The sequence below is a fragment of the Bufo gargarizans genome, unplaced genomic scaffold, assembly GCF_014858855.1.
Source record: "Bufo gargarizans isolate SCDJY-AF-19 unplaced genomic scaffold, ASM1485885v1 fragScaff_scaffold_716_pilon, whole genome shotgun sequence".
Lineage (NCBI taxonomy): Eukaryota > Metazoa > Chordata > Amphibia > Anura > Bufonidae > Bufo > Bufo gargarizans.
Genome location: NW_025334172.1, coordinates 144955 through 166845, shown reverse-complemented (window position 1 = coordinate 166845; position 21891 = coordinate 144955). Strand labels below are relative to the sequence as shown.

General features: G+C 43.3%; 1 protein-coding gene across 1 annotated transcript in view; it reads right to left on the bottom strand.

Annotated features, from left to right (window-relative positions):
- Positions 1-21437, bottom strand: part of LOC122922796 (C3a anaphylatoxin chemotactic receptor-like) — a 29004-nt gene extending 7567 nt beyond the window's left edge. Inside the window, exons 1-2 of the mRNA XM_044273527.1 lie at positions 21369-21437; positions 6517-6610 (exon numbers count right to left, since the gene is read on the bottom strand). Coding sequence (XP_044129462.1) covers positions 6517-6563 — 47 coding nt within the window. The 5' untranslated portion in view covers positions 6564-6610; positions 21369-21437. The remainder of the gene's footprint in view (positions 1-6516; positions 6611-21368) is intronic.
- Between the last annotated feature and the right edge of the window lie 454 nt (positions 21438-21891).

Here is a 21891-nt window from a genome sequence, read left to right as displayed (position 1 = left end):
GACACACCCCTAATTCTGTGCTGTATGACTATGTATTGGATGGAACCGGCACACAGTGAGACTGTGCATGGCCATGTACTGAAGGATCGATAATTGATAATCTTAACAGAGACAGGAAAGAGCTCCACTTAACTCACACATACGAAGCACCGTATTGGGACTTACGAGACAACTACCCGATACAAGACTCTCGCGAGACCAAAGGCGAGACCCCGGCAAAGCCGGAAGTAATACGAACACATCGGAGAAAGGAGGAAGCGTGGGACGCCACGGCAGTAACCGACTACGGGACGTATACAGCGCGCCTATACGGGACGCAGTGAGTAAAATACACAACTGAGAGAAATATAAGTGGAGCTACGCCATACCTCGGTGATAACACCAACACAGGCGGGACTTTAAAAATTTCACCGGACTGCTAATTTTGCTTAGGTGATACACTCAGACTCTTGAGAGAACCATATCAGAGGACTGGTGCATTATATAGTGCGAATTAATACTTGAAGGCTATATTGTATACCTGCTGCAGTGACATCTCACACAGCCATTTGCGTTAATTGTCAACTCATAAGGAGCCACACAAGTAGCCCTACAAATAGGTCGCTCTGCCATAGATGACTGTGATTCATTAGTCCCACTAAACAGGTGGGATACGGATGCAGCGACATATGGTATAGCGAACCTACAGGGCAACACAGTAGCGACTCCTTCTTTGATTACTGAAGGCTTTGAATTGAACGCGTGCATCAGCACATGATCTTAATGCTTTTATATTTTATTTAAGAAGTGCACAAACAGTATATTATTTAATAAAAGTTTTATATGTTTAAAACAATCCCACGTGCATTCCGACTGTTTGAGTGCCGGTTCCATCCAATACACACTCATAGAGAAAGCCTGTAAATCCTCCTGTCTCTGACCACTCATAGAAAAAGCCTGTGAGTCCCGCTTTATCTGACCACTCATAGAGAAAGCCTGTAAGTTCTGCTTTCTAAGCCCATTTATACAGAAAGCCTTTGAATCCTCCTGTCTCTGACCACTCATAGAGAAAGCCTGTGAGTCCTTCTGTCTCTGACCACTCATAGAGAAAGCCTGTGAATCCTTCTGTCTCTGACCACTCATAGAGAAAGCCTGTGAATCCTTCTGTCTCTGACCACTCATAGAGAAAGCCTGTAAATCCTCCTGTCTCTGACCACTCATAGAAAAAGCCTGTGAGTCCTGCTTCTCATTCCTACTCATAGTGAAAGCGTGTGATACCTGCTTTCTAAACCCATTCATAGATTAACACTGCAAGTCCTCCTGTCTCTGCCCACTCATAGAGAAAGCCTGTGAGTCCCGCTTTATCTGACCACTCATAGAGAAAGCCTGTAAGTTCTGCTTTCTAAGCCCATTTATACAGAAAGCCTTTGAATCCTCCTGTCTCTGACCACTCATAGAGAAAGCCTGTGAGTCCTTCTGTCTCTGACCACTCATAGAGAAAGCCTGTGAATCCTTCTGTCTCTGACCACTCATAGAGAAAGCCTGTGAATCCTTCTGTCTCTGACCACTCATAGAGAAAACCTGTAAATCCTCCTGTCTCTGACCACTCATAGAAAAAGCCTGTGAGTCCTGCTTCTCATTCCTACTCATAGTGAAAGCGTGTGATACCTGCTTTCTAAACCCATTCATAGATTAACACTGCAAGTCCTCCTGTCTCTGCCCACTCATAGAGAAAGCCTGGGGGTCCTGCTTCTCCTGCCTACTCATAGTGAAAGCCTGTGGGTCCTGCTTCTCCTGCCTACTCATAGAGAAAGCCTGTGAGTCCTGCTTCTCCTGCCCTCTCATAGAGAAAGCTTATGAGTCCTGCTTTCTAAGCCCATTTGTAGAGAAAGCATGTGAGTCCTCCTGTCTCTGACCACTCATAGAAAAAGCCTGTGAGTCCTGCTTTATCTGACCACTCATAGAGAAAGCCTGTAAGTTCTGCTTTCTAAGCCCATTTATACAGAAAGCCTTTGAATCCTCCTGTCTCTGACCACTCATAGAGAAAGCCTGTGAGTCCTTCTGTCTCTGACCACTCATAGAGAAAGCCTGTGAATCCTTCTGTCTCTGACCACTCATAGAGAAAGCCTGTGAATCCTTCTGTCTCTGACCACTCATAGAGAAAACCTGTAAATCCTCCTGTCTCTGACCACTCATAGAAAAAGCCTGTGAGTCCTGCTTCTCATTCCTACTCATAGTGAAAGCGTGTGATACCTGCTTTCTAAACCCATTCATAGATTAACACTGCAAGTCCTCCTGTCTCTGCCCACTCATAGAGAAAGCCTGGGGGTCCTGCTTCTCCTGCCTACTCATAGTGAAAGCCTGTGGGTCCTGCTTCTCCTGCCTACTCATAGAGAAAGCCTGTGAGTCCTGCTTCTCCTGCCCTCTCATAGAGAAAGCTTATGAGTCCTGCTTTCTAAGCCCATTTGTAGAGAAAGCATGTGAGTCCTCCTGTCTCTGACCACTCATAGAAAAAGCCTGTGAGTCCTGCTTTATCTGACCACTCATAGAGAAAGCCTGTAAGTTCTGCTTTCTAAGCCCATTTATACAGAAAGCCTTTGAATCCTCCTGTCTCTGACCACTCATAGAGAAAGCCTGTGAGTCCTTCTGTCTCTGACCACTCATAGAGAAAGCCTGTGAATCCTTCTGTCTCTGACCACTCATAGAGAAAGCCTGTGAATCCTTCCGTCTCTGACCACTCATAGAGAACGCCTGTAAATCCTCCTGTCTCTGACCACTCATAGAAAAAGCCTGTGAGTCCTGCTTCTCATTCCTACTCATAGTGAAAGCGTGTGATACCTGCTTTCTAAACCCATTCATAGATTAACACTGCAAGTCCTCCTGTCTCTGCCCACTCATAGAGAAAGCCTGGGGGTCCTGCTTCTCCTGCCTACTCATAGTGAAAGCCTGTGGGTCCTGCTTCTCCTGCCTACTCATAGAGAAAGCCTGTGAGTCCTGCTTTTATGCCCACTCATAGAGAAAGCCTGTGAGTCCTGCTTCTCCTGCCCTCTCATAAAGAAAGCTTGTGAGTCCTGAACCCCCTACTCACTCACACAAAAAGTCTTTAGGCCACGCTAACCTTGTGCACTACTTATCCTAGTCTGATACTGCCCACCAAGTCATAAAAAAGCCTCTGAGTCCTGCTTCTGTGGTACTTTCCCTGCCCAATCTTAAGAAAAACCTGTAAGTTTTGTCTACTGCATAATCCTCACTCCTGAATAGTGTTGATCACGAATATTCTAATCTCAATTTTTATTGCACTTCAAGAATTAGCGATTATCTAGAATGTAGTGCTATATCTTCGTAATTTGCGAATATTCTAGATTTTTTCATCAGTACCCATGATCCCTCACTGCTTCTTGCTTGTGGTCCAATGAGAAGGCTGCAATATCTTTGACTTTAAGAGTAGTGTTGATTGTGAATTTTCGCATCGCAAATTTTTATTGCAAATTTTCCGCTTGCCGATTTTTGCAATCAATAAAATAATGACTGGAGATCACGAATTCTCAAATTCGCATATATATGCCGAATATTCACCCAAATATTCGCAAAATATCGCAAATTTGAATATTGCCCCTGCCGCTCATCACTGCTCCTGAATAACATTGCAGCACACAGTATGGACAAATGTATAGAAAGGTAAGGAAGAGATGCATATTTAACTAATTACATCCAGATATTTTGCCTTGGAGCTAAATCAAGGGGGTCATTTACATAAAAGCAGATTACAGAGTGCGGCCGAGGTTACAGAAAAGGGTTGTCCCACAATAACCATTTCTCACTAATCCACACAATAGATGAAAAATGTCTGATCGTTGGGGACCACAGGTGCACCCACTGATTATGAGAGCACCCTGTTCTTGATGGAACCAGCCGAGTGATGCACTTGGCAGTTTTGTCAGTGCCAATAACTCTAAATGTACTGGCAGGACACATTCTTGGCCACTGCTACATTTAATTTCTCTTCATTGTGGTTGTGCAGGAGAACAGGAGGCTCTAGAACATTATTATGGGGATCTGTAGGGGTCCCAGTGGTGGGGCCCCAGGGCCATCAACCAATTATCACCTATCCTGTGAATAGGTGATCATGGTCATTGTAGGACTACCCCTTTAACTGAAATAAAGAATGCACATTTTTCAGACACATATACATATTTCTATACGTTTATGTCCCTTCATTAGGTTCCAACATGTAAAAAGATATTATTTTTAAAAAAATATGTTATGTCACAATTTGTTTTAGCTCTACCTATAGAAATATCTAAAATTTAGCAACCGAGTAGTTATTCCAAAAGAGACACATTCCTGACACAATGACACCATACATGGACTCAGATGGACTGCTTGACAAGCAGAAAGAATGTCCATGCTGTCTAGAAGTGAACCACTAACGTCTCATTATCACTGCCCTATGCTTATACTGGGAAGGGCAGTTTGTGGAGCTGCTGAGAATGCTGATAAGGAGACATCTGGACAAGTAAGCCAAGGTTTAGGGTTCATTTACAAGGGCCGGTATGAAGGGCAAAAATATGGAACTAACTGTTCATTCCAAATCATTGCTAGCTTGGGCAATCATCCTCATCATATCACTACAGAGTAATTGTTAGAAGCTCATCCCTGTTTATTCAGATGGATTAACTGCCTGCAAATAATGATTTCATGTGCCTCACAAATGAAGCAACACCCATTGTTTTGGGTAGTTATGGGCAGAGATGCACCTAGCCTTTCTGCTGCCTGAGGTGAAAACTCAAATGGTGCCCCCCAATGTCAATTTATTAACCTAACTCCTTTGCCTCAATGAAAGCGCTCATTGCCCATGGCCCCTGTTGCCCCTACCTGGTGCTGTCTGAGGTGATCGCCTCACCTAGCCTCATTGGTGGTGCACCCCTGGTTATGGGGAATGAGTGTTCCTATGTACATTAATTTCTGATAATTGCCCCAATAATCTGTCCATGTAAATGGGCCCTTACTGGCTATATCCACTCAACCAGGAATCGCCATCAGGAGAGCTGTCTGATACCTGTAGAAAAATGGAGGCTCCAGCACTCGTTGTAAAGTTTGTCAATCCCGGTCTTTATTGCACCAAATTGTATATACAAGTACAGTGGCACCCCTCTTCACTCTCCCAGATTAACGCGTTTCGAACTGTTCAGTTCTTAGTCATAATTGGGATTATGACTAAGAACTGAACAGTTCAAAACGCGTTAATCTGGGAGAGTGAAGAGGGGTGCCACTGTACTTGTATATACAATTTGGTGCAATAAAGACCGGGATTGACAAAACTTTACCACGAGTGCTGGAGCCTCCATTTTTCTACACGTTATGATGTCTGGACTGGCTTGGGTCTGCTCCGCGCACTGAATCACAGGATGAAATTGGGTGAGCTGGACAACGTACTATTTCTACTGTCTGATACCTGTTTTGTTTCTTTAAGGGGCCCAAACAAAGCAGCTGATCTCACAAGTCTGAACATGGAAGGAGCCTGCATAAACCACAGCAGTGTTGTTGAGAGTGAATATTCGAATATCGAATTTTTATCGCGAAAATCGCCACTTCGAGAATTTGTGAATATTTAAAATATAGTGCTTTATATTCGTTATATCGAATATTTGGCTTTTTTTTTTTCAATCTGAACACATGATTCCTCTCTGCTTCTTGCTTGTGGGCCAATGAGAAGGAAGCAATGTCAGGTTCACAACAATACTCAGTAATCAGTAATCTGTAGTCAGACCTGCTAAAATGTGAAGTTGCTCATAGTGCAAAAGAATATTCTAATCACTGCCGAATAGCGCAATTGTGAATATATTGGAGGACTTAACTCTATCTGCTTATAAAGCTATTGTAATGTTCTGCTGTGCCAACCATTTTCTCCAGTCTCAGGAGAAACTCTTGAAACCTCTATCAGCTTGAAAAATTTAGCGTGACCCACGCCTGTATTTTGTGTTACAAATTCAATAAAATAATCTCGAATTCTTGAATTCACAAATATATGATGAATATTCTACAAAATATTTGTGAAATATCACGAATTTGAATATAGCCCCTGCCGCTCATCACCAAACCTCGGTGCCAAGCAGCGTGGTTTACAAAGGAACTGCTCCGCTGCTGCCCATCAAAGAGCCTTCTCTGGCTTTCTGCAAAGGATTCTCTTTGCTGGGGCCAAGAGTTTTATGAAAATCAAAAGTGATACCTTTGGGCCCCAAAATGTAATAGTGCCTAAGGCCCCATACAGCATTACCAGTACTGGATAACATCTCTGGGTTTTTGTTCTATGTCAGGTTCTCACCACTTTTCCACTTTTCCACTTTGCATTGTTTTTTTTTATAATTTTCTGTATGCAGCTATAAAACCATGGTCACTTACTATATAGAAAAAAAAAGATTTGGGACAGAAAATAGACAAATATTCCCCACTAAGATGACATTAAGAGTTATTCACATGATTCCACATTACTCCGAAAAGGTTGATTTAATTTATGATAAATAATAAGAATATTACCCATAATCCGCAGTCATGTTTCGTATAGTGTCATTACTCAGCTCCATATTGGCTTTTCTCGTCCACCCAGAGTCAATGCCTACACTGGAAAATCCTAAAAAAAAATAATAATTCAGTTTCAGGATTACATATAGACTAGTGTTGATCAAGCACCAAAGTGCTTGGGTGCTCTACCGAGCACAATGGAATTCAATGTGAGAACTCAAGTATTAAACCCGCACCCCCTGCTCTGAAGAGAAGAGGGTGTCTGGTTCACAGAAAAAGTTAGAAATTGATGGAAACCCCAGCAAAATGGTTTGGAAACAGCATAGGGAGGACATCTGTATGCATCTTGGTCTCCTATTACCTATGACATTCAATAGACAACCACACAAAAGCTATATGCCAAAAGCTGAGTATGTGCAAGCCAACAATCCATCCATGAGACAAATACAGTCAGCATACCTTACAATGGCAGCCTTGTGCACTATGAGACAGTCAAAATCAGCTCTCATCTGACTGAGAGCCAGTAAACCTCAAAGCTATTTCATATCTGTTGGATGGCTTGGGTGGACATGCGCACCTAGATCATTATTATTAAGGTGGCAAAAAGTTTTCAAATTGTCCTAACATAATATTTAATAACCTTTCTATACAGTTTTGTCATGTAAGCTCATTTGCATAAACATGGGCATATGGGAAAGACATGCAAATGTGCAGAATCTGACTTTTCAGCTGAAAACCCATTTGCACAGAAAATTTGCGATAAAAATTTGCAATTACAATATTTACGATCTACATTACTCATGAATAGCGCCATCTATTGGATTCATAGTCTTGTCATAAGACTATGAAACCAATAACATAAAAAGCATTATCAATCTTTATATAAAGACGCACTACCATGAGACTACACAACAATAAATCCACATAAACTCCGAAATGAGACACTTTACACTCCAGGAATACCTATAATAAAAAGAAAACTTTAAACCACATCACCTGTATAGAAGGGGGGAGGGTTAGGGAAATGTTTAGGAGAAGGATTATTGCATTCTTTATATATGTTTTATCTTTGTTTTCACTGCACATCTGTAAAAAAGGAATATGACCTGTAATTTGATCCAATATGTACCTTTGAGTGTAAATGTGCAAATTATGTCAAAACCTAATAAAATGTATATAAAAAAAGACTATCAAACTAATAGATGAGTCATGAACAGCCCCATCTATTGGTTTCATAGTCTTATGACAAGACTATGAATCCAATAGATGGTGCTGTTCATGAGTAGCGTTGATTGCGAATATTCTAATCACAAATTTTCCATACAAATAGTGTTTCAGCTGAAAAACAAGCAGATTCAGCTAATGTGCATATGCCCGTGATCATGCAAATGAGTTTACATAACAAAACTGTATAGAAAGGTTATTGAATATTATGCTAGGACAATCAGAAAACTTTTTCTCACCCTAATGATAATGATCTAGGTGTGCAGGTCCACCCAAGCCATCCAACAGTTATGAAGCAACTTTGAGGCTTACTGGATCTCAGTCAGATAAGAGCTGGTTTTGAATGTCTCATAGTGCACAAGGCTGCTATTGTAAGGTGTGCTGACTGTATCTGTCTCATGGATAGATTGTTGGCTCACACATACCCAACTTTTGGCATATAGCCTTTGTGTGGTTGTCTATTGTATGTCATAGGTAATGGGAATCCAAGATGCATTCAGACATCCTCCCCATGCTGTTTTCAAACCTTTTCGGTGGTGTTTCCATCAATTTTTAATCTTTTTCTATGAACCGGCCACCCTTTTCAGAGCAGGGGGTGCCTGGTTTAATGCTCGGGTCTCCCTTTGATTTTCATTGTGCTCGAGCATACACCGTATTCGGCCAAACACTGCGATGCTCCGAGCCTGCTCGTTCACCACTAATATAGATGTGCTGATGGGATTTTTTTTTTTTTACTTTTTCAAAATTCTTTTTGTTGCATTTTATAAAAGAAATTAACAAGTACAGACATACCATACAACATTGTACGTAATCATGGATAATCATCATTATAGAGGAGATCAGCAAATGATAAAACCAGGTAAAACATAAATTGTGTCCACAGTTGTATCCTAAATAAAGACAATTAGAGAAAAACGCATGTCTCTTACACAGTCACGTTTATAAACATTGCCTATGAATCGGTATGTCTCATACATACAAACAAGTAGTTGTAATTCTTCATAACTATCGTAAAGGGAGGTGAAAACAGAGGTTCACCTAGCCTTTATGCTGCCTGAGGCGAAAACTGAAACGGTGCCCCCCCAATGCCAATTTTTTTAACCTAACCTCTTTGTCACAATGATAGCGCTCATTGCCCATGGCCCTTCCGCTGCCCCCCTCTTGCTCCTACCTGGTGCTGCCTAAAGCGATCGCCTCACCTGGCCTCATTGGTCGTGCACCCCTGGGTGGAAAGTGGGTGAGAAAAGATAAGGAGCACAGGGGGTCCACATAGTAGAATCTCAAGTACTCGTGGGTCTCAGCATAGCTGTAAGAAAACCATACCAGAATGGTCAAATATCTGTTTACACTCTGGGCAATATTAGCTAATGGGCATGTAATGATGAAGATGAGTCTATGTACATAATGAGGTATAAGGTGTGAGATATAAAATGTTCTGCTGGGAATTTTTATCTTAAAAATCTAGAGAGCCACAGGTTGTTGAGTCCTTCTAAACACACGTGAAAACTTCATTTGAGGCCAACATGTACAAACTGATCGATGGGAAATAATTTTTAATGGATTTTATAGATATATGACTTATTTTGATATTACATTGAGTTGTCATACTGTACATACAAACCAGAGCTAAAACAATTCAGGTTTCAGCAGGTCCAGTTACATTAATGCAAGGTTTTCACAAAGAGCATCTCTATCTCTGGAGGACCCGGAACATCAGTGCCTCCTTTCTCCAGTAGTGGCGCTGCAGGGGAATTGAACATTAGCTCTTTTCAATGGTCTCACAAGCAGGAAAAAAATTGACAGAATATTTGTCATTAAATTGTAGCAGTCACAGGGACTTATTTTAAGGCATAGTTTGAGGGAAGGAATGCTTTCGTCTTCTAATATGAGGTAACTGGCAACTCATAAAGGGTTTCCTTTTTGCCTTGCTCTGGATCACCACTGTCTGATAACCAGGGCCGGTTTTAGAAAAATTTGGCCCTGGGCAAAATCAAAAGAGGGGCTCCAAATTTTATAATAATGTACTAACAACAAAGTTACATTCTGTCGATTCCAGCCCTCCCTCACAGATTTACAACCCATAAAGCTCCTCACACAGATCTGCACCCTCATGGCCCCAGAATATGCCAGATGTCACCTCCCCTAACAGCAATGAGTTCCTTTCCCTCACGAAAAGCTACAGCATGTACCCCCGGGACTGTACTGCACACCTCTATACCCTCCCTCAACCAGCTGCTTGCAGGCATACACAACCCCTCTCTCTCAAAGTAGCTCTACGTGCTCCAGTGTCCGTGCAAAATGAAAGCTCTGTTCATGTTCATGTGACCATTAACCCCTTTCCGACATCCACCATAAATGTACGGCGCATATCAGGTTTTTAAAGTTGGTGGCTGCTCTGGAGTGGAACGGGTGCCATAGCAACCAGGTGCCTACTGTTTCATACAGCAGGCACCCGAGGCCAATGTCCACAATCTGCAGTAATGCTGACCTGGATATTTAACCACTCAGATGTTGTAGTCAAATATCACCACGGGATCTGAGAGTGTTAAAAACCAGAAGTGCAGGCTTCCTGTTCAGGCGTGCTTCCCCCGGCGGAGATCAGGAAAAGCACCCTGTTCTAAAAATGAGCTCCAGCCTGTACTAGGCTTCCAGTCTTTATCTCTTATCTATATAAAAATGAGTGTCTGTCTGTCTAGACGTCTGTCTGTATGGACGTTTTTTATGCGTGACCAAATGACTGGACCGATCTTCACCAAAGGACTTACCGTTCCTGAGATATTCCCAGAAAATGACCTGCATTAGCCAAAAGAAGCCAGCAAGCCTTTCACTTATATCCGAACTGCCATTTACACGGTCACATGTCCCTTATCAGCCAATAGAAGCTTGCAGGTCCTACTCCAGGTTGCCATAACAACTGATCACAGGTTTTAGCAGTTCGCAGGTCCTTAAATATTCAGTCATATGACGGACCAACTACACTGCTACATGCATGGGGGGCAGGGGCCATTTATAAACGGACGGTCGCTGTGGAGTTCACTGTTAAAGGGGCGGGCACTGTGGAGGTCATAGTTAAAGGGGCGGGAACTGTGGAGGTCAATGTTAAAGGGGTGGTCACTGTTAAAGGGGCGGGCATTGTGGAGGTCACTGTTAAAGAGGCGGGCACTGTGGAGGTCACTAGTAAAGGGGCGGGCACTGTGGAGGTCACTGTTAAAGGGGCGGTCACTGTTAAAGGGCCGGGCACTGTGAAGGTCGATGTTAAAGGGTCGGGCACAGTAGAGGTCTCTGTTAAAGGGGCGGGCACTGTGGAAGTCACTGTTAAAGGGACAGGCACTGTGGATAGCACTGTTAAAGGGGTGGCCATTATGAAGGTCACTGTTAAAGGGGTGGTCAATGTTAAAGGGGCGGGCACTGTGGAGGCAATTGTTAAAGGGGAGGGCACTGTGGAAGTCACTGTTAAAGGGAAGGGTACTGTGGAAGTCACTGTTAAAGGGGCGGACACTGTGGAGGTCACTGTTAAAGAGGCAGCCACTATGGAAGTCACTTTTAAAGGGGCAGGCACTGTGGAGGTCACTGTTAAAGGGGCAGGCACTGTGCAGGACACTGTTAAAGATGCAATTACTGTTAAAGGGGTGGGGACTGTGGAGATCATTGGGCGTGCAATGTGGAGTTCAATATTAAAAGGGCCACCACTGTGGAGGTCAATGTTAAAGGGGAGGGCACTGTGGAGGTCAATGTTAAAGGTGCGGACACTGTGAAGGTTATTGTTAAAGGGGCAGGTACTGTAGAGGTCACTGTTATGGGGAATACTGTTGATATCTTTTTACGACACACAGAAACATGAAGTGAAATAGATGGAATATACCCGTGCGAAGCCAGGTCCTTCGGCTAGTCTCTTATATAATATAAAAATGAGTTTCTGTCTGTCTGTCTGGATGTTCTTTATGCGCGACCAAATGACAGCACCGATCTTCACCAAATTTGGCACACAGGTATATCAGGTGTCCGGGAAGGTTTTAGACTGGGTCTCAGCTCTCTAGGACTTACCGTTCCTGAGATATTCCCCAAAAATGACCTGCATTAACCAATAGAAGCCAGCAAGCCTTTCACTTAAATCCGAACTGCCAGTTACACGGTCACATGTCCCTTATTAGCCAATAGAAGCTCACAGGTCCTACTCCAGGTTTCCATAACAACTGATCACAGGTTTTAGCAGTTTGAAGGTCCTTAAATATTCAGTCATATGAGGTGTGTCAGTCAATACAAGTTCATATTTAATTTATTCAGGTTTTCATAACAACATAGCCATAAATAGACTGTACACACGGTCACATGTCCCTTATCAGTCAATAAGTCACAGTTAAAGGGACGGTCACAATTAAAGGGGTGGTCACTGTTAAAGGGATAGCCACTATGAAGGTCACTTCTAAAGGGGTGGTCAATGTTAAAGGGGTGGGAACTGTGAATGTCACTGTTAAAGGGGCGGGCAGTGTTAAAGGGGCAGGCACTGTGGAGGTCACTGTTAAAGGGGCGGGCACTGTGGAGGTCACTGTTAAAGTGGCAAACACTGTGGAGGTCACTGTTAAATGGGTGGACACTATGGAGGTCAATGTTAAAGGGGCGGTCACTGTTAAAGGGGCAGGCACTGTGTAGGTCACTGTTAAAGATGCAGTCATTGTTAAAGGGGCGGGCACTGTGGAGGTCACAGTTAAAAGGGCGGGCACTGTGAAGGTCACTGTTAAAGTGGCAGGCACTGTGGAGGTCATTGTTAAAGAGGCGGGTACTGTAGAGGTCATTGTTATGGGGGATACTGTTGATATCTTTTAATGACACACGGAGACATGAAATGAAATAGATGAAATTTACCTGTGCAAAGCCGGGTCCTTCTGCTAGTTATTTATATATCTCAGTTCCTAGATGGCAGCACTGAACTGTGATATAATAATTTCTATACAGAATAATGGAGCAATTTTCAATATTCTGTATAAAATGCAATCTGATGATTGCAAGTTGTGGTTCACTTGGGGACCTAACAAAAAGTAAAAAAAAAAAAGTAAAAAAAGGTTTGAAAATGTAAAAAAAATGAAAATTCTAACCACTGCACCTTTCCCCAATATTAAAAATAAATGTTCAACGCTTTTTTCATCACTTTATCTCCCAAGAAAATTGAATATAAATTGATCAAGTCACGCACACCCCCAAATGTTATTGTCATCTTGCAAAAAATGAGCCCCCGCACATCTCTGTTGACATAAGTGTAAAAAGTTATTGGGATCAGAATATAGCAATGAAAACAAACATTTCTTTTTTCCTAAGTGAATCCTGAGGTTTATAGCACTAACGGAGGCTGGGCTGGCTGCAGTGAGCAGGCCTATAGAATCCTGAGGTTTATAGCACTGACGGAGGCTGGCTGCAGTGAGCAGGCCTATAGAATCCTGAGCGGGTGTTCTGTTAGGGTGGCCACCTTACCCAACAAAAAATACTGGCGAAGTTAAAAAGGTTGGCGTGGATTAACACAGGTGTTATTTGATAACATTTTATGTTTTGCTCCATTTTTTTCAATAAAATAAATTTTTTCCCTGTTGTGGATACCCAGTATATTTAAGTCTTATTTAGCCTCTATTTTTAGAGTGTTTCTGCCAGGATTCAAACTTACAACCATCTACATTAAAGGCGTTCTCCAGGCTAATCCTAAAATTGGGGCATAATACTAACCTGTGGAGGGAAGAATGTTGGTCTGGTACTTACCTTCCACAGCGCAGCCCGTTCCAATATCTACCACCTTGTCACGTGACTGCTCCTGTCGGGCTTTCTGGTCTTTCAGTGAGTTTCTGGAAGACCAGAAAAGTCTCTCTCTTCCTGTCTTCACCTCCTTTCTTGAGCAAGAGACGGGTCATCAGCTCGGCGGAGAGAACTACCCGACTGCCACTACCACCTCTTGACTCTATCTTCCCTGACAGACTGCGCTCCAGGGCTCTGAAAATATCCAATGACCACTCCCATCCGGGCCATCATCTCTTCAGACGTCTAAAGTCCGGCCGCAGGTATCAGGCCATCCCTGCCAGGACATCGAGGAGGCTGAATACTTTCTTCCTAACAGCCGTCAGACTGCTGAACTCACCAAGTCCCATCACCCGCTCATAATCCCTCGCCCCTTCTGTGCCCATCGCAGAACCTTCCTTCCCCCCTAGTACTATGCCTGTACCTGTGCCAAACCCAATTCCGAGCACGATCGACTGTGTCGTGTTTGGCGAATAAAGCTGAATCTGATCTTCATGAATGACGTCACCACCTCCTGCAAAAGAAAGCTCCGGCCATCCTCACTCACAAGCGCACTATGCAGAATGCTAGTGCACATGCGCAGGATTGCCGGCCGCTCTCTGCAGTGTACAGGCTTCTATGTGAAGCCTGTACTGACTCCTGCACAGCGCGATGTAAGCGCTGTGGAGGAGTGACAGCATAGCGATCAGCTATGTTGTGGATCTCACTGGGGGGATTGACTAGCACATTAGGGGGCACTGTGGATGGCAATGGGGGCAATGGCAGAACTGTTTATGGCACATGAGGGCACTGGATGTCACTGGGGCACTATGAACAAAGCGAAATATCACCGATCCCTTTCTTGAAGCGCTTTATATCCTCAGGTCCTGTGCTTTTGTCTCATGGGATTAATTACCATACGCGTTTCGGAGTGCTGAAGCAACCACTAAAGAAGGAGTTGTAGTTCACTCCGAAACGCGTATGGTAATTAATCCCATGAGACAAAAGCACAGGACCTGAGGATATAAAGCGCTTCAAGAAAGGGATCGGTGATATTTCAGCTTTGTTACAAAGAAAAGCTGGATACAAAGAAAAGCTGGATACAAAGAAAAGCTGGATACCTGCTGCCCTTTGTTGAGATCATTTTCCCTGGTGTAAACTAATCTTACGGACTTGAACCAAACCGCACTGAAGATATCTGTTACCAGGTGATCTCCAGAACAGCACAGCGACATACGACCACCGAGGATCCCGAAAGTTTGCTCACCATTCACCGCAGCAAGTTAAATCGCATCGCACCGCAGCCTACAAAGATCTTCACTATACGTGGGACGCCACGAGTGAGAAAACAAAATCGGTATCACCTGAAACAGTGAGTAAAATCATTCCGGTTCATGTCTGTAAATAGGCAGCGATATTACAGCGGCACTGTTACGATTCTGGCAAGTGGTAATTAAAACCACACAAGACTCAAGTGACTATCCTCTAAACAATCTCATCCGATTAATCTCTTTACCCCTGCCAGAGACATTGTTTGGGTTAATTAACCCTCAAGAGAGACTGCTTCTTATAATATTTCATTTAAATTCACTATTGGATGATATATGTTTTAAGGATTTTATAGTAATAATTTCAAGTATTTTAGTGTGTTTAATAATATTATATGTTACAACGATCAGGAATAAACATTTGATATACTAATTCTCTGTGTGGTATCAAGTGGTGGTGTGCCCTACTACTTTATTCCTTTTTTTCAATCGTTTCAGAGGATTGGGTGAATCCTCTCGCAGGAGCACCCATACCACTCTTGAGCAGCTGGTGAGCCCTCTCTAATATCATGAATTTTAACAGATAGGAGACTGGCTGTATCATACATTACTGTCATATCATCAGTTCCGTCAGGAGAGTGCGGTCGGCCTGGGAGATGCGGCGACACGTGGACCGTGTTTCCCAGGCTGATCATGGTCTTATCTCACGTGTATCACACATGATGGACCAGGATAAACCCTTCAGCAGTCAGGACCAAAAAAGATAGGATCAGGCCTCATGCCCAGGACCGTATGCGTTCTGCTTTCTCCAAGTAGCCGATCTGCTAAGGCTACTTTCACACTAGCGTTCGGGCGGATCCGTTCTGAACGGATCCGCTCATAATAATGCAGACGGAGGCTCCGTTCAGAACGGATCCGTCTGCATTAAAATGGCAAAAAAAAAGCTAAGTGTGAAAATAGCCTCGGACGGATCCGTCCAGACTTTCAATGTAAAGTCAATGGGGGACGGATCCGCTTGAAGATTGAGCCACATTGTGGCATCTTCAAACGGATCCGTCCCCATTGACTTACATTGTAAGTCTGGACGGATCCGCACGGATCCGCACGCCTCCGCACGGCCAGGCGGACACCCGAACGCTGCAAGCAGCGTTCAGCTGTCCGCCTGTCCGTGCGGAGGCGAGCGGAGCGGAGGCTGAACGCCGCCAGACTGATGCAGTCTGAGCGGATCCGCTCCATTCAGACTGCATCAGGGCTGGACGGCTGCGTTCGGGTCCGCTCGTGAGCCCCTTCAAACGGAGCTCACGAGCGGAAACCGGCGAACGCTAGTGTGAAAGTAGCCTAAATAAGGATACTGCCCGTGTGAGATGTGCATTTTTTTTCAGAGCCAATGATTTCTATGGGTTTGAAATCTGCATTATGAGGACCAGAATAAGACATGTTCTGTCATTTGCTGTACTGATATACGGATGTGGAGAGCACACTGATGAGGTCCATGTGTTTTCTGCTTCCGTATGTCAGTTCTGCAAAAAAAAACATGTCTTATTCTGGTCCTCATAATGCCGACCTGAAATCCATAGAAATCAATGGGACTCCAAAAAAAACAAACGGGTCGCACACGGACAGTATCCTTATTTAGTGGATCTGCGTCTCGCTGACCGCAAAATAGATACGGTAGTGGGCTTAAGGATTTAGATACACAGCTCAGCAGGCTGTATCATTGAAGATGGGATTAGATACACAGCTCAGCAGGCTGTATCATTGAAGATGGGATTAGATACACACTTCAGCTGGAAGTATAGCACACAACAGGCTCTGTATCAGGCACACATACAGGTACATGTTAGGATTAGATACAGATGTGTTTGGATGCGCTTGCTGATTCAAGCTGTTCTTCACACTCTGGAGATAGTGAGGAAAGAGCCTGCAGATGGTCAGTGATGGGATTAGATACACAGCTCAGCAGGCTGTATCACACAGGATAGGATTAGATACACATGTGAGGGCAGAGCCTGTGGACGGTCAGTGATGGGATTAGATACACAGCTCAGCAGGCTGTATCACACAGGATAGGATTAGATACACATGTGAGGGCAGAGCCTGTGGACGGTCAGTGATGGGATTAGATACACAGCTCAGCAGGCTGTATCACACAGGATAGGATTAGATACACATGTGAGGGCAGAGCCTGTGGACGGTCAGTGATGGGATTAGATACACAGCTCAGCAGGCTGTATCACACAGGATAGGATTAGATACACATGTGAGGGCAGAGCCTGTGGATGGTCAGTGATGGGATTAGATACACAGCTCAGCAGGCTGTATCACACAGGATAGGATTAGATACACATGTGAGGGCAGAGCCTGTGGATGGTCAGTGATGGGATTAGATACACAGCTCAGCAGGCTGTATCACACAGGATAGGATTAGATACACATGTGAGGGCAGAGCCTGTGGATGGTCAGTGATGGGATTAGATACACAGCTCAGCAGGCTGTATCACACAGGATAGGATTAGATACACATGTGAGGGCAGAGCCTGTGGATGGTCAGTGATGGGATTAGATACACAGCTCAGCAGGCTGTATCACACAGGATAGGATTAGATACACATGTGAGGGCAGAGCCTGTGGATGGTCAGTGATGGGATTAGATACACAGCTCAGCAGGCTGTATCACACAGGATAGGATTAGATACACATGTGAGGGCAGAGCCTGTGGACGGTCAGTGATGGGATTTAGACACTGGGTAAGAAGTAGATTCCTGTCTGGGTGTAGTAACATGGACACAGGAGTTGTAGTGGGTGTGGCTTCTGCAGACAGAGCAGAGTGGGGGCGTGGCCAGCCTGTGACTTATCACTGTGCAGTGCAGCCAGGCTTGTGTATCAATAAAGTTATGTATTCAACAAAACAAGAAGGGGAGAAAGTAAACAGATCTGCCAGGATAATGTGATGTCTTCCAGGGGGGAAGGAAAGCTCAGACATGAAAAACAGGTATTGGGGGCCTATGTATGCATGGTGAGGGGTGTTAGGAGCACATAAAAAGAATTTTGATTTTGGGACTGGACAACCTCTTTAACCACTTCAGCCCCGCTAGCTGAAACCCCCTTAATGACCAGGCCACTTTTTACACTTCTGCACTACACTACTTTCACCGTTTATCGCTCGGTCATGCAACTTACCACCCAAATGAATTTTACCTCCTTTTCTTCTCACTAATAGAGCTTTCATTTGGTGGTATTTTATTGCTGCTGACATTTTTACTTTTTTTGTTATTAATCGAAATTTAACGATTTTTTTTGCAAAAAAATGACATTTTTCACTTTCAGCTGTAAAATTTTGCAAAAAAAACGACATCCATATATAAATTTTTCGCTAAATTGATTTTTCTACATGTCTTTGATTAAAAAAAAATGTTTGGGCAAAAAAAAAATGGTTTGGGTAAAAGTTATAGCGTTTACAAACTAAGGTACAAAAATGTGAATTTCCGCTTTTTGAAGCAGCTCTGACTTTCTGAGCACCTGTCATGATTCCTGAGGTTCTACATTGCCCAGACAGTAGAAAACTCCACAAATTACCCCATTTTGGAAAGTAGACACCCTAAGATATTCGCTGATGGGCATAGTGAGTTCATCGAACTTTTTATTTTTTGTCACAAGTTAGCGGAAAATGATGATTTTTTTTATTTTTTATTTTTCTTACAAAGTCTCATATTCCACTAACTTGCGACAAAAAATAAAAAATTCTAGGAACTCGCCATGCCCCTCACGGAATACCTTGGGGTGTCTTCTTTCCAAAATGGGGTCACTTGTGGGGTAGTTATACTGCCCTGGCAATTTAGGGGCCCAAATGTGTGAGAAGTACTTTGCAATCAAAATGTGTAAAAAAGGGCCTGTGAAATCCGAAAGGTGCACTTTGGAATATGTGCCCCTTTGCCCACCTAGGCTGCAAAAAAGTGACACACATCTGGTATCGCCGTACTCAGGAGAAGTTGGGGAATGTGTTTTGGGGTGTCATTTTACATATACCCATGCTGGGTGAGAAAAATATCTTGGCAAAAGACAACTTTTCAAATTTTTTTATACAAAGTTGGCATTTGACCAAGATATTTGGATTCCGTGAGGGGTATGGTGAATTCATGTGAGATTTTATTTTTTGACACAAGTTAGTGGAATATGAGACTTAGTAAGAAAAAACAAAAACAAACAAAAAATTTCCGCTAACTTGTGCCCAAAAAAATGTCTGAATGGAGCCTTACAGGGGGTGATCAATGACAGGGGGGTGATCAGGGAGTCTATATGGGGTGATCACCCCCCTGTCATTGATCACCCACCTGTAAGGCTCCATTCAGACGTCCATATGATTTTTTACGGATCCACGGATACATGGATCGGATCCGCAAAACACATGCGGACGTCTGAATGGAGCCTTACAGGGGGGTGATCAATGACGGAGGTGATCAGGGAGTGTATATGGGTGATCACCCCCCTGTCATTGATCACCCCCCTGTAAGGCTCCATTCAGACGTCCGCATGTGTTTTGCGGATCCGATCCATGTATCAGTGGATCCGTAAAAATCATACGGACGTCTGAATGGAGCCTTACAGGGGGGTGATCAATGACGGAGGTGATCAGGGAGTCTATATGGGTGATCACCCCTCTGTCATTGATCACCCCCCTGTAAGGCTCCATTCAGACGTCCGCATGTGTTTTGCGGATCCGATCCATGTATCAGTGGATCCGTAAAAATCATACGGACCTCTGAATGGAGCCTTACAGGGGGGTGATCAATGACAGGGGGGTGATCAATGACAGGGGGGTGATCAGGGAGTCTATATGGGGTGATCAGGGGTGATCAGTGGTTCATAAGGGGTTAATAAGTGACAGGGGGGGTGTAGTGTAGTGGTGTTTTGTGGTACTTTACTGAGCTACCTGTGTCCTCTGGTGGTCGATCCAAACAAAAGGGACCACCAGAGGACCAGGTAGCAGGTATATTAGATGCTGTTATCAAAACAGCGTCTAATATACCTGTTAGGGGTTAAAAAATCACATCTCCAGCCTGCCAGCGAGCGATCGCCGCTGGCAGGCTGGAGATCCACTCGCTTACCTTCCGTTCCTGTGAGCGCGCGCGCCTGTGTGCGCGCATTCACAGGAAATCTCGCGTCTCGCGAGATGACGCATATATGCGTGACTGTGCGCAGCGCTGCCGTCTCCGGACCGCACATCTGTGTTAGGCGGTCCGGAGGCTGTTAAAGGAAAGAACCTTAACCACTGAGCTATAGCGCTCCATGTTAAACTGCTGAAAATATATTATGGCTCAAAACCTCAGTAGTAGTTTCCGATGTATTATGCATTTATATATATATATCAGAAGTATAATTTTATATATATATATTTTTTGTAATTACATATTTATTTTGTGCCATACATTTCTTTTTACAATTACTTAAAAATATAAAATGATACTTCTGCTGTATATGAAGACTTAATACTTGAGAAACAACTATGAGGTTCTGCTGCAACATTTTAACACTGAGCTCTGTAGCCCAGTGGTTAATGTTCTTGCCTTTAATGTAGATGGTTGTGAGTTCAAATCCTGGCAGAACTATTTCAAAGATGGAAGCTAAATAAGACACAGGTTGTGTATACCGATAATGCTTTGGGATACCCCCTTCATGTTCATAGCACTGACTCCATATATGGACCCAGCCAGAGCAGGGACTCCTAATCCCAGAGCAAAAATACTACGGGAGTTAGTAACACTGCCGAGTTCCAGCTATTCAACGGTCTACACCCCTGATGTTCAGCAGCACTGAAGCAGGGGTCCCTTACAGGATAAGGGTCCATTCACACATCCGCAATTCTGTTCTGCATTTTGCGGAACGGAATTGCAGACCCATTTATTTCCGCGTCTGCAATTCCGATCCCGAAAAAAATAGAACATGTCCTATTCTTGTCCGTATTTGCCAACAAGAATAGGCATTTTCTATTAAGTGCCGGCTATGTGCGGTCCGCAAAATGTGGAACGCACTGCCGGTGTCCGTGTTTTGCATATCCGTGGATCTGCAAAACACACACGGATGTGTGAATGGACCCTAAGGGCGCTGGGCAATTGAGATAGATGAACATTTTTAAACCTTGCTATGTTACTATGTTATAGTGAATAGTTTTTGTCATTATACATGGGTCAAGCCTAAGGATGAGCAAATTTTGAAAGAATTCTGATTTAGTAGAATCCAAATCCAGATCTATTTAGGTAGAAACTTTCCAGAGAGAGAGAGAGGGAGAGTCTAGGCGTGCAGTGTGAATTACATATCTCTACAAGCTCTCGGTCAAAAAGTCTATTGAGAATGCTCAATCATAAACATTAGTGTTCGTGTAGCTCATTACTAGGGCAATGAGGAATGGCCCTCCTAAAATTCAACCTGTTAGAATTCAGTTCCTTTGGTGGAAGGTGTTCTTCTGTCCCAGTAGATACTGGATTGTTGATGGATTCCAAGTACATTATATGGATTCTCTCAAAATGCAATGTTTAGTGCTACCTTTAGCCATCAGCTTGTCATGATGGTTGTGTGTTCATACAAAGTGCCTTTACTTTAGAGTTAGAAGATTTTTCTTACCTGCTACTTTTGAAGAGATGGTCTTGTAGTTCCTGTCTCCTCTACAGCTGGCATTATAAATGCTGAGAATACATCAAATCTTTTGATCTTCAGTTATAAGCCTCTGCATGGGAGTGTAGCCTTATGTCTGTACAACATTATCTTTTTGGCATGACTTATTGAGTGATTAGATGTTAAGATACTGAAACGGTTGAAACCCTCAAGTGTGTGAAAATAACAAAAGACTTTAACCCCTTAAGGACCCTGCCATTTTTCACCTTAAGAACCAGGCCATTTTTAGAAAATCTGACATGTGTCATTTTATGTGGTAATACCTTTAAAACGCTTTTACTTATCCAGGCCATTCTGAGATTGTTTTCTCGTTGAATATTGTACTTCATGACAGTGGTAAATTTGAGTCAAAATATTTCATTTTTATTAATAAAAAAATACCAAATTTACCCAAAATTTGGAAAACTTAGCAATTTCCTAAATTTTTATTTCTCTGCTTTTAAAACAGATATTGATACCTTCTAAAATAGTT